The sequence below is a fragment of the Nanorana parkeri genome, unplaced genomic scaffold, assembly GCF_000935625.1.
Source record: "Nanorana parkeri isolate BGI_ZX_2015 unplaced genomic scaffold, ASM93562v1 scaffold454, whole genome shotgun sequence".
NCBI lineage: Eukaryota > Metazoa > Chordata > Amphibia > Anura > Dicroglossidae > Nanorana > Nanorana parkeri.
The window spans coordinates 997,079-1,007,828 of NW_017306722.1; the positions used below are offsets into that span (position 1 = coordinate 997,079).

The following is a 10,750-nucleotide window of genomic DNA, read 5'->3' on the forward strand; positions in this document are numbered from 1 at the left end:
ACTGCTTGACTTTACCCAATTGTATCGCTTCTTGTTCATCTTATTGAGATTTTTTTTTTCAAATTCACAGACTCGGAATGTGCTTAGTTTTTGGCTATGATAAGAAGTGAACATTCCAACCAAATTTTGTAAGAAAAGTGAACACATCACTCTGATGAGTGGGTGTCAGCCACCTCAACATTTCTGCTGAGTGGGTGATATCCATTTCTCAACATTTCATCGGCCAGCACCCACGCCACCTGTTCAAACCACATGCAGTGAGATGCAGGAACGTCAACTGGAGAACATATATTACACTAATAATAAACATAGAAAAGTGCAACTAAAAGCTGGCCATTTATGGGAGATGAAACTGTACCATATTTAAATGGCTAAAGTTTCCTCCACGGTATAGAATATGTCAATAATCCAGGGCAAAATATAAATGAACTTTATAAGCCAGTATGGCCTATTAGGTATGTAACAGGGGCTGAACAGTATAAGGCCAGCAAATAAACCAGCCCTTTTTTCACAAACCATAGCGGTTCAAAGTTCCTAAAAAAAGCATGATTGCCAAGTTATCCGTAGGTTAAAAAAAATCTCCTTCGTACTCGGTAGCAGGATCTGTGGCGATAGAGACATTCTGAGAACATCAGACCTGGCTTGGAGTGTCTGAGCTCAAGACCTGCTCTTCTGAAGACGTGAGAGCCAATGACGAGGCTCTGAACTTGCAGTGGATAACAGCATCGTGAATACTGTGAAAAATTATGTCTCTTCTTATATTCTTATCAAAGAAATTCAAGCTGGTCAGATCTTGTACAACCAACCCTGTGAGAAAAGAATAAAACCAATACAGATACATTTAAGGATCATTTCAATTCATATACCTAGCAAATGATGCAATACAGATATAATTAACTATCGCCACAATAAACTAAGAGGGATCGAGGTTTAAAAATAACTATGCCAAAGAAAAAATAAATAATATAGAGATCAATAAAAGTGAGATTCAGCATGACCTTAAAAGTTAGGATGAGGTATATAAATTGGAGGTATGTGGTGATAGTAAATAAAACACAACTGGATTTGATGATCAAATAAACTTCTTTAGCCTCAAAATTATAAATCGTTGCTATGGGCAGTTCCACTTTTCTTCAAATGGGTTTCATGGTTTGCTTAAATTGCATGTTTTGCAAACTGCCTACCAAATTAAAAGGTTTGTTTTGGAAACAAGTACATGTTCCACACCCAGTCACTGTACAACCTAGACCAGTGGTTCTCAACCTGTGTAACCTCAGGACACACATTTGTCCTTGGTCATTAAGTCGTGACCAGAGTTACACAAAGCACTGGAACACATGACATTGCGGTACCGTGCCTTCCGGTGCGGGTGATTCAAATTAATGGCAATGCAACACACCTCCCACACCAGAATGCGTAGTAGGTGCGATTGCATGGCAAGATGCGTTAATCACACGGGACTCTGCGATTAATGCACTGTACTAGTGTGAACGGGCCCTAAAAAACACTAAACAGACACACATAACCACAAAACACATCACACACACTGCGTACTCCACAAAAAAATTAATTTTGTTTTTTTTTAAGATCCACCCAGTCTCCCTATCTTATGAGAACTGGAGTGGATCCTCAGCCCAGAGTGAGCTGCTGTGCTGTGACGGAGCTCCATCCATACGTGCATTTCTTGTACAGCTTCCTTGTGTGCCCTGTAGAGGTGCCAGGAGCCAGAATGTGACGCCACTCCGGTCCAGGCACATCTACAGGGCTCATGAGGGAGCTGTAAGCAATGCAGGTATAGATCAGTGCTCCCCAACCTTTTTATCGCCGCGTACCGGTCAACGTAGTAAATAAAATGGAAATAATGTAATGTTCCTTGGGCGGCCCGGTACCATTTGATCCACGGACCGGTACCGGTCCGCGGGCCCGGGGACCACTGGTATAGATGGAGCTCCCTCACTGCCATAGCCCCATCTCGCCCCACCACAAGCTGACAATCTACACCGGGCAGCATATTTTGAATTGCTGGTTGGAGTGAGAACTGACAGTGATGCGCTAGAGGGAGGCTGAGGAGCCTCTCACCTAGAAAAGTGGAAGGCATATGTGACCCACTGAACACTGGGTCACGACCCACCAGTTGAAAAACAAGGACCTAGACGATTCTCCAACACGTGTACAGATGCAGAACTTACCATTACAGCCAGACAGAAGGATATCAACACCAATTTCTTTGTATTCCTTAATAATCTGTCATAAACAGAAAAAGAAAAAAAAAAAAAGTCAGCTTTAGGGCCTGTGCGACTGTGTCAATGGGCTTTGACTTTGTGTTGATGTGCAAATCCAGCTTGCTTTCAGGTGCATTAGAGATCAGTTTAAGACTTTGTTCAAAGTTCATTGACGGGAAATTTGACCTGCAGTTGACTTCCTACATTTTACCTTCTAGGCTACACCAACCTATTTCAGTCTGCTTTTGCATTCCCACTGACTTGTGTGTGTGTGTGTGTGTGTGGGGGGTGAAGAAGTTCAGAACTTCTGAAGAGTAAAACATCCATCAACACAGGTCCTTGCAAACACAGAGCATTGTGAGCAGCATATTGATGAGGCATAATGACGTGCCTTAGATTTGTAGGAGTGCAGAAAAACCTCATCAAGGTTTAGAGGAACCTTGGCAGAAAAGTAAATTGACTTGTATGTTGTCTCTCTGTTAGAATATAGTGCAGTGTAAATGAAGTGATCACATACACTTTTGCAGACAGTGTGCCTGATCTCATCACAGCTCAAACAAAGTAGGTAGTTGACTTAGTTAAGAACTTCTCTCCATGTATAGCAATGTCTTTCTTTTTCTTACTGCTCCTCTTAGCTATGATTGTGCTATACTGTTTCATTGCCTTAGGCAGCATTTGAAGCACTCTACTTCCCTTATCAGCCTTCTCTGTAAGTAAGGTGCCATGTGCCCTTTCCCTAAGTATTGAGAATCTAACCATCTCTCAATACCACCATGGCTGCTGCTGTAAACTGTATGTATACAATTTCTCCTCTTCTTTTATTCCAAGTTAACCATCTCAATGATTAAGTATGACTTGCCATCTGCAGGAGTCCCTTAGATGAATGATCCTGTGACCCGCGTCCCCAGGACCTAGCCTGATGGCCATGAGATTACAACCCTTTCCAAAGGCTGATTACCCATTGTCCTCAAATGGCCTGGAATGATACATAACAACTAGAGCCAAAACCAATACCGTCCTTAAACTGTGAAGGTTTTCATATCCCTCACAATCGCTATAAAAAGAAATTTTGCATATTATCTCATTCAGTTATAGGAATACAGGCATAAACATTATTTACATATAGTATTATTATTATTCAGGATTTATATAGCACCAACAGTTTGGGCAGCGTCACAAAATGTGTATGAATTATTTCCATAGTAAAGATATCCTTTAATATGTACTGTATCTATGATTTAATAAAAAAAAAAAAAGGTAAATTACAGGTATAATTAACAACAGATCTAAACATGTAAAGTCCTCTCTTAAATCCAATCTCATTAATTAACGTAACTGGATTTAATTAAATCTGTTATTCTGTTACAAAACATCTGATGCATGAAATAATAATTGTAATAGGATATAATGAGAAGTGAATTATCTTCTCCCCTCCTAACTACGGGCCTAAACAAAAAACTGTAGTTGCTACTAACTGGAATGAAGAGGACTACCCCCAACATACAAATAACTTTAAAACATGATTAAGCTGAGAAATGACTAAGGCTATACTAAAAGGTAAGTAGTAATGCCATCAATGAGATTTGGAGAGAGACCCAGTTCAAGATGCTACATAGAGCATATGTACCCTATTTGTTTTTTTACCCCCTGGGGTCTTACCCCTACAGCCAAGAGTATCTTGCTGTCCAAAATTTACACAATCTCACCTTATGTTGCAGTATTGTCAGTGGTCATGCTCACTTACATCACGCTTTTGGCAACAAGTCACTACCTATATTGAATCTGTTCTTTCCTGGACACCCCCCACCTGGAACCAGCTCTTTATCTCTTTAGCTACTTGTTGCACGGAGGTGCATTATGTGGGTATGGAATGTTCCTATGCTTCAGGATGTGATCAAAGACCTAACATTGTTGCTGCACAAGGAGACTGGATGCAGAAATCCAAAAAGGATGTCCGTACCAAAACATTTTTCCGCAGATGGCGATATTTTATAACCAAGTCTTTTACTGATAAAGAAATTCTACATCTAGTTAGGCACTTTCAATTTACAACATGGTACTTAAAAGCAAAATTGTTGAATACCCTGGGGGCATTGGAAATGGACACATACTCTGTAGCTTCTCATTGAATACATAACGTTCGCAACCTATTACTGTTTATGTTTAAATGTTTTGTTTTCTCGGTTTTTATGACATTAATCTTTCTATGCCGTTTAAGCGGCTGTGACACTTTTTGTCTGTATTGGCGAGAAAAATAAATAAAACTATGTTTAAAAAACAAAACAAAACAGTTTACTTTAAAGCCAGCCCCTACACCAGTTTATAGATACCATCTATCTGCTTATGTTTTGCCACCATGAATGAGAAGAAGCCCTGTGTAACTCAGAAGTCAATCCAAGCTGAAGCCAACACAGTGCAGAGGATTCTCCTCTTTGCCTTCTGAAGCTGCTGCCCGAGTAACTAATTGGCAAGCACCACCCCTGCCACATGGGAAGAAAGGGGGTGATTCATATTCCCCCATAGACAGAAGTACCAGGTATATCACTTAACTCCTGGAGGTGATTGGAGCAGTAGGGGTTGAAGGGAAGGAGAGTATAAGCTACTTTAGGAGTTGGCATTAAAGTGACCCCGCACGAGCAAAGCACAGGTTCACATCAAGCCCTTATGGTGTAATACAACAAATGCTTATGAACTTCAATCAGTATAAGATCAAATCTGTTTGGCTGCTATGAGTTACTGCGGTTTTCAACAAAATAAAAAAAAGCCCTCCCCCAAAAAAAAAACAAAAAAAAAAACACACCATAGTATAGACGAGTTGCATTACTTACAGTTTTGAGCATTTTAACTCCAACAGAATCAACAAAGTTTACAGGTGTGAAGTCCAGCACGATTGTGTTAACACTGATGACTGGAGTCATAAAATAGTGTAACTCTTCAGAAGGTGAATTGTGCAGATTGCCATCAGCAGATCCATTTGTCACATTTCCTGAATAGTCTGTGATTGGATCGTCGTTCATTAGTTCATGTTTCACTGCCATTTCCACATCATTTGTCTGAAGAAAAAAAATAAAATAAAGAAGATATGACAGTTATCTGGGTATTTGTGATGGAAACACTAACAGAAGCCTTCTGTCAGTAGCAATAAACGTGTGTAATTCAGAGAAAGACGCCTAAACTGTTTATACCATGGAAAAGCTCACTGCATTTGTACGTATCATTAGCTTTGTTTGGACATAATTAGTTGCGTGCAATGTGAACAGCTTAATCTCTTTGTTATTTGTTTAAGTCCATGTGAAGCACTAACCTATTATGACATGTGTTTACCTGTCCATACTAGTTCTGTGTTGTCTCTCAGGAACAAGCGGCAGAAAATGATCTGCTCCAGTACTGTCTAATGCAATATTTGTTTGCGATCGCACCACGGGCATTGCTGTGCTACACCTTTTGGTGTGGGCGATCAAACAACGTGTGGGAGGCATGTGCCCCCTCCTGCCCCAGAACACAGGGAACCTTGCTCCATGCAATCCAGTGCATTCTGGCCACTAACTGGAACGCACTGGATAGTGTGTGAACAAGCCCTAAAGTGACCCTGTTATCAGATAAATATAAAAGCTGCCATTGTTGACTTGTTTGTAAAGGTGCAGGCTCCAGGGCTCTCGAGCTGAGCCTGTAAAGTCAACCTGCCATCACTGGCTGCATGTCTTTTAAGGTTAGAAGGATCATGATGACAGTCTTGGACCTGAAAACTTTAAAATACAAGTCAGCTGTGGATAGCTGCCCTCATATTTCTATCCAAACAGGTTTACTTTATGTCCGTAAGGAAAGTGCAGGAGGGGTGTCTCTGTCCACTAGGAGTCATTCTACAATTTGTGTGCAATGTCATTTGGCTGCTCTTCAGTCTCACAGAAGCTGTCATTTAAACTTTCTGAAAACTGATGCTCTTGCTTAGTTTGCTACAAGTGATTTTATTTTTATCCAAATCAAAGAAATAAAAAAATGTAAAACACACACACAATATGTACATATTGAATATGTAATTTTCATTACTGGAGGCACAAAGTTCCAGCAGATTTTTTAATGTATAACATTCATTATAGGGGTTGTGGAAGTTCTAATGGAAAATGCATTCAATCATAACACGAGTGTTGTATGCATAATGAGCAAACACTTACAAGCTTCAAAACTGCTCTCCTTTCACTTTTATTTGATTTCTTCAGTTCCTTGGCATGTCTCTTCTGGGCCTTTTTCTTGGCAATTAATATAGCATTTGGATCTATTCCAGTCTTTTATGTAACACAAAATTGACATTAGTAAAGACAAAATCAGTAATCTCCTTGGGTGTAGAGTCTAGTGCATGGCTTCTTTTTTCTTTTATCTAAATCCATACTCATTTAAATAAAAGTTATGCTACTATACAAATAGTGGCCCATTTATATACAGAAACTTCAAGGGTGAATACATTGGTTCCATTTATTGTGAGCTGTGAATACATGGGGATAAAGGGTCAGTGGAACAAGTTACTGTGTCCTCTGTGTCCTATACCATCTCTCACTCATGCATTTAATCTTTAAATACTGGGGGTACCATTGGAGCAGGTAACTTTGTCCCTTGCTGCCTCTCACTCCTGCATTTCATATTTAAATGCTGGTGGTAAAGTGTCATCGGAGCGGGTTACTTGGACCTCAGTATTTAAAGATAAAATGCAGGACTGCATAGGACAAAGTGTCAGAGGAGCAGGCTACTTTGTCTTATGCAATCTCTTACTCATGTCTTTCATCTTTAAAAACATTAGGGGTAAAATGTCAGTGAAGTTGGTTACTACAGTGTGTCCTAGGCAATCTCTCACTCATGTCTTTCATCTGTAAACATTGGGGATGAAGTGTTGGAGGGGCAGGTTACTATGTCCTAGGCAATCTCTCACTCATGTCTTGCAGTGTAATTCGGGGAAATAGAAGATACTCTACCTTTTTTCTCAAAGCACAGACATAAAGATCACTGTTTGCAAAGTACAAGGAGGTGTTGGCCTGAAATATTTTTATACCAGGGATTTCTTTGGTCTAGAAAACAATATATTTATCAGAGATCAATAGTTGCAAACATACAGAAGACTAGACAAGATATGAGTGTACTTTTAAATCTCATTTGCTGCATGCAAGAATTTATGTACAATTTAAAATAAAAAGGAGAAAAAACTTTCATGCAAAAAGAACAGTAAATTTAAGTGTAAAAGCAATTTTTACCCAGAACTTAAAGTGTATGTCCAGTCATAACCTACATGTACCCCCAAACCTCTCTCTCCCACTCTAAAGCATGCCTGAGCATTAGATCTCTTTTTCTACCTTGTTCCTGTAGCAAGAAACTGTTTTTATTACTCTCTGGGACATCATCACCAGGGATAACCCTTAGGCCTGGTTCACACCTGTACGTTTTGTAGCGCGTTCAACGCTCTACGAACGCTCTACAAAACGCTCAAACATGAAAATCCCATTGTTTTCTATGGGTATGGTTCACACCTTGCCGTATTTCAGCCCGTCTGAACACGATACAAAACGGCCTACGCCTGAAATGGTACATGAGCTTCTTTGCGGCGTTTTTGTCCCGCGTTTCCATTGGGATACAGCCAAGTAGCCCTCCGAAACACGCGTTTGTCGCGTGTTTTTTTACCACGAATCGTTGTAAAACCGCGCGTCACGAAACGTGCAACAAACGTGCATATTCAATACGCCTAGGTGTGAACAGAGCCTTAGAGCGCAGTTCCTATTAATGTAGGTATGCTCACAGAACTACATCTCTTAGAGCCCTTTCCCCATGTACAGTGTGTGATTGCAGGGCAGGCAGTAGGTAGTCAAGGCAGCACCATTGTATTGCTTGGAAACCACTATCCAATTTAAAGTCATCAGCTTCCTGCAGCACCACTTCTCCAAGCTGTGAATGGTTTAGCTTCTTTAATTTACATCTGCCTGCAGTTCAGCTTAAAACATCTGCACATATTAAGTAAATTTGTCACTTGTACCTACTGTGTCTCTTTTGCTAAGCTTTAAATACAAACTCACAAACTTAGGATTCTGTTAGTAACTAGCAAACAGTTAAGGTTGCAAGATGATTTGGAAGCGGTCACAAAGAGCTGTGAATCTCATTGTAAACATATGTCAAGTTCATGCAAAAGTCCACAAATTAAGGATGAGTTTTAAAGATGACATATACCTCCTCATATTCCTCGACATCGCAGTATATGTCTGTAAGTGGAATCTGTCCTAGGATACTGTACTTTGAACTAAAATAAAATAAAATACCATTATCAATACATTACTTAGGTCTGTGAAAATGATCTCCAATCAAAGAAAATTTGTAAGCATACATAAGATCAAATTTTAAGAGATTAAGAAGCATTTAACATGACATTTATTTATGACTTCATATTGCTTATTTCTACAAAACTCTCCACATCTGCTAATTGTTGTACTCGCATCCTGTTATCCACACTGCAGGCAGCAACATAAAGTAAGTCACTGAGCAAGTAACTAGGATCAGATTACAACCATCTTGTTCATTCTGTATTTGCTTCCCTTAGCTTAGACCACACTTAAGATGGGTATACACACCTGCAGGCTGGACATAGAAAATATGGCAGATTCCTCTATCGGCGCTTATGAGCGTGTATGGAGGAATCCCTTGATATTTTGCACTGTATTCTGACAGTGGCTGCCAGCTCTGTTCAGCTGCATAATTGCTCCTGATCAGGGAATCAGAAAGTATTAAAGCCAGTTGGTGGCAGGAGATTACAATGAACTTGTGGCTTTGGCCTGCATGTAGACAGTTCTGCCAATGCCAATATATCTGCTGATGTCGATAGATAAGATTATCACCACATCTAGTAAAAACGGGCCAGTGATTATCGTTATCTCATGTTTAATGTTCATTAACAGAGTAGAGCGGGCCAAAAGGTGTGTGCAGATGCTTATTATGTGACGAGAAAGTCAGAAGCAAACAAAAAAAGAAAGATTAACGAAACATACAAACCTTTGTGTACGGTAGATTACTGTTATAATAGCATATGCCACTGCAACAATCAATCCATAGTCCAGGCCAAGGGAAACCGATGCCACAAAGGACACTACCCAGATACTCTAAAAAGTAAAGTGTAAAATCTATTTTGTTTCAATTATAATGCTGTCAGTTTTCTTCAGCACACAAGAGCTGTGAATAATCAGAAGCTCTTATATGAAGTAATGTATAGCATGCAAGGCAATGCAAATCATAGGGAGATTGCTGCAAGATTAATTTTTTACAGTGGATCATACAGGAGGAAGTGAATGCAGATTATAAAACGTCTAATAATCTCATAAGGGCCTGTGTCAATGGGCATTTTATTTTTGCTTCAAATGGGTTTTGTATTCTTATACAACTCAATGGGAATGCAAAACCTACCTGAAGCAGGTCAGGAGGTGTTCAATTGGAGGTTAGATGGAGGTCAACTACAGGTTAGAAGGAGGTTTGACAATGCATCAGTCATTGAATCCCATCAACACAAGCCAAAAGTCAGTTGACACAGGCCCTAAATCTGTTAATAATATCTTCATTCAGGCCTAAGGATGTGGCTAAGCACAGGACATCTCCATGATGCAAATAAAATGCACAATATAAATCATACAAGACTGATCAAAGGTCTTTCTGATTAAAAATATCTGGCGTGCCATTCTCAATCAACGGTCCACCATTTTTAAAACAAAACAACTAATCTTGCAGTAGAAAATCACCCATGTCAACTTGTACAACCAAGGCTTTCAGAAGCAAGGCCAGATATACTAGAACCTGTAACAGGCATGAAAAGTTACTGTTGCCAACAGTTCGAAGTACAGTGCCACAATAATAAATACAGCATGGCAAAACAACATCTGCAGAAAATATCACTACTGTGCTGGATACGTATCCTCTACAGTCTAGGCCACCTTACCCACCACCTTCAGCGTATCTGCATGCTCCTTTCTCTAGCCCTTACAACATCTCTTCGCTCTAATATCGAAGCCTGTTCTAATAAAGTCGTTTTGTTTTTGATTGTCTGTTGAAGCATGAAACAATGTCAATACTGTCTTTATAGGACAAGTTAGAAAAAACAGCAGTACCAATGAGCTTACAATCTAGGTAGGGTACCTGAGGCAAAGGGAGATAAAGTGACTTGCCCAAGGTCACATGGAGCCGGTTTTGAAACCAGGATGCCTGGTTCACAGTCCAGTGCTGTAGAGCCACTCCTCCACCCTATGACAATCTGCATAGATACATGTTAGTTTTTGTGAGGTCTCTATTGCCCAGCTAGAATACTCCAAGCTAATATATTAGGATGGTTAGGGTAAACCATTTAAGGTCATACAAATATTTAGCATTGCATTAACCACTAGTGAAACAAAACATAGCCTAGAAAATGCATAAGGGTTTTAAAGGAAAACTATGAATTGAAGTAAAAGATTGTCACCATGTTCTACTATTTTAACAATGTATTTTATTAACAAAAAAAGACAAAACAAATTGGA

The 10,750-nt window shown here is 39.6% G+C and overlaps 1 protein-coding gene across 1 annotated transcript in view; it reads right to left on the bottom strand.

Annotated features, from left to right (window-relative positions):
• Positions 1–224: 224 nt before the first annotated feature.
• The window catches only part of SLC26A5 (solute carrier family 26 member 5), a 39,167-nt gene continuing 28,641 nt past the window's right edge, over positions 225–10,750 (bottom strand). The window contains exons 12-18 of the mRNA XM_018560425.1: positions 9,243–9,349; positions 8,427–8,496; positions 7,187–7,279; positions 6,395–6,505; positions 5,051–5,275; positions 2,190–2,244; positions 225–807 (exon numbers count right to left, since the gene is read on the bottom strand). Coding sequence (XP_018415927.1) covers positions 632–807; positions 2,190–2,244; positions 5,051–5,275; positions 6,395–6,505; positions 7,187–7,279; positions 8,427–8,496; positions 9,243–9,349 — 837 coding nt within the window. The 3' untranslated portion in view covers positions 225–631. The remainder of the gene's footprint in view (positions 808–2,189; positions 2,245–5,050; positions 5,276–6,394; positions 6,506–7,186; positions 7,280–8,426; positions 8,497–9,242; positions 9,350–10,750) is intronic.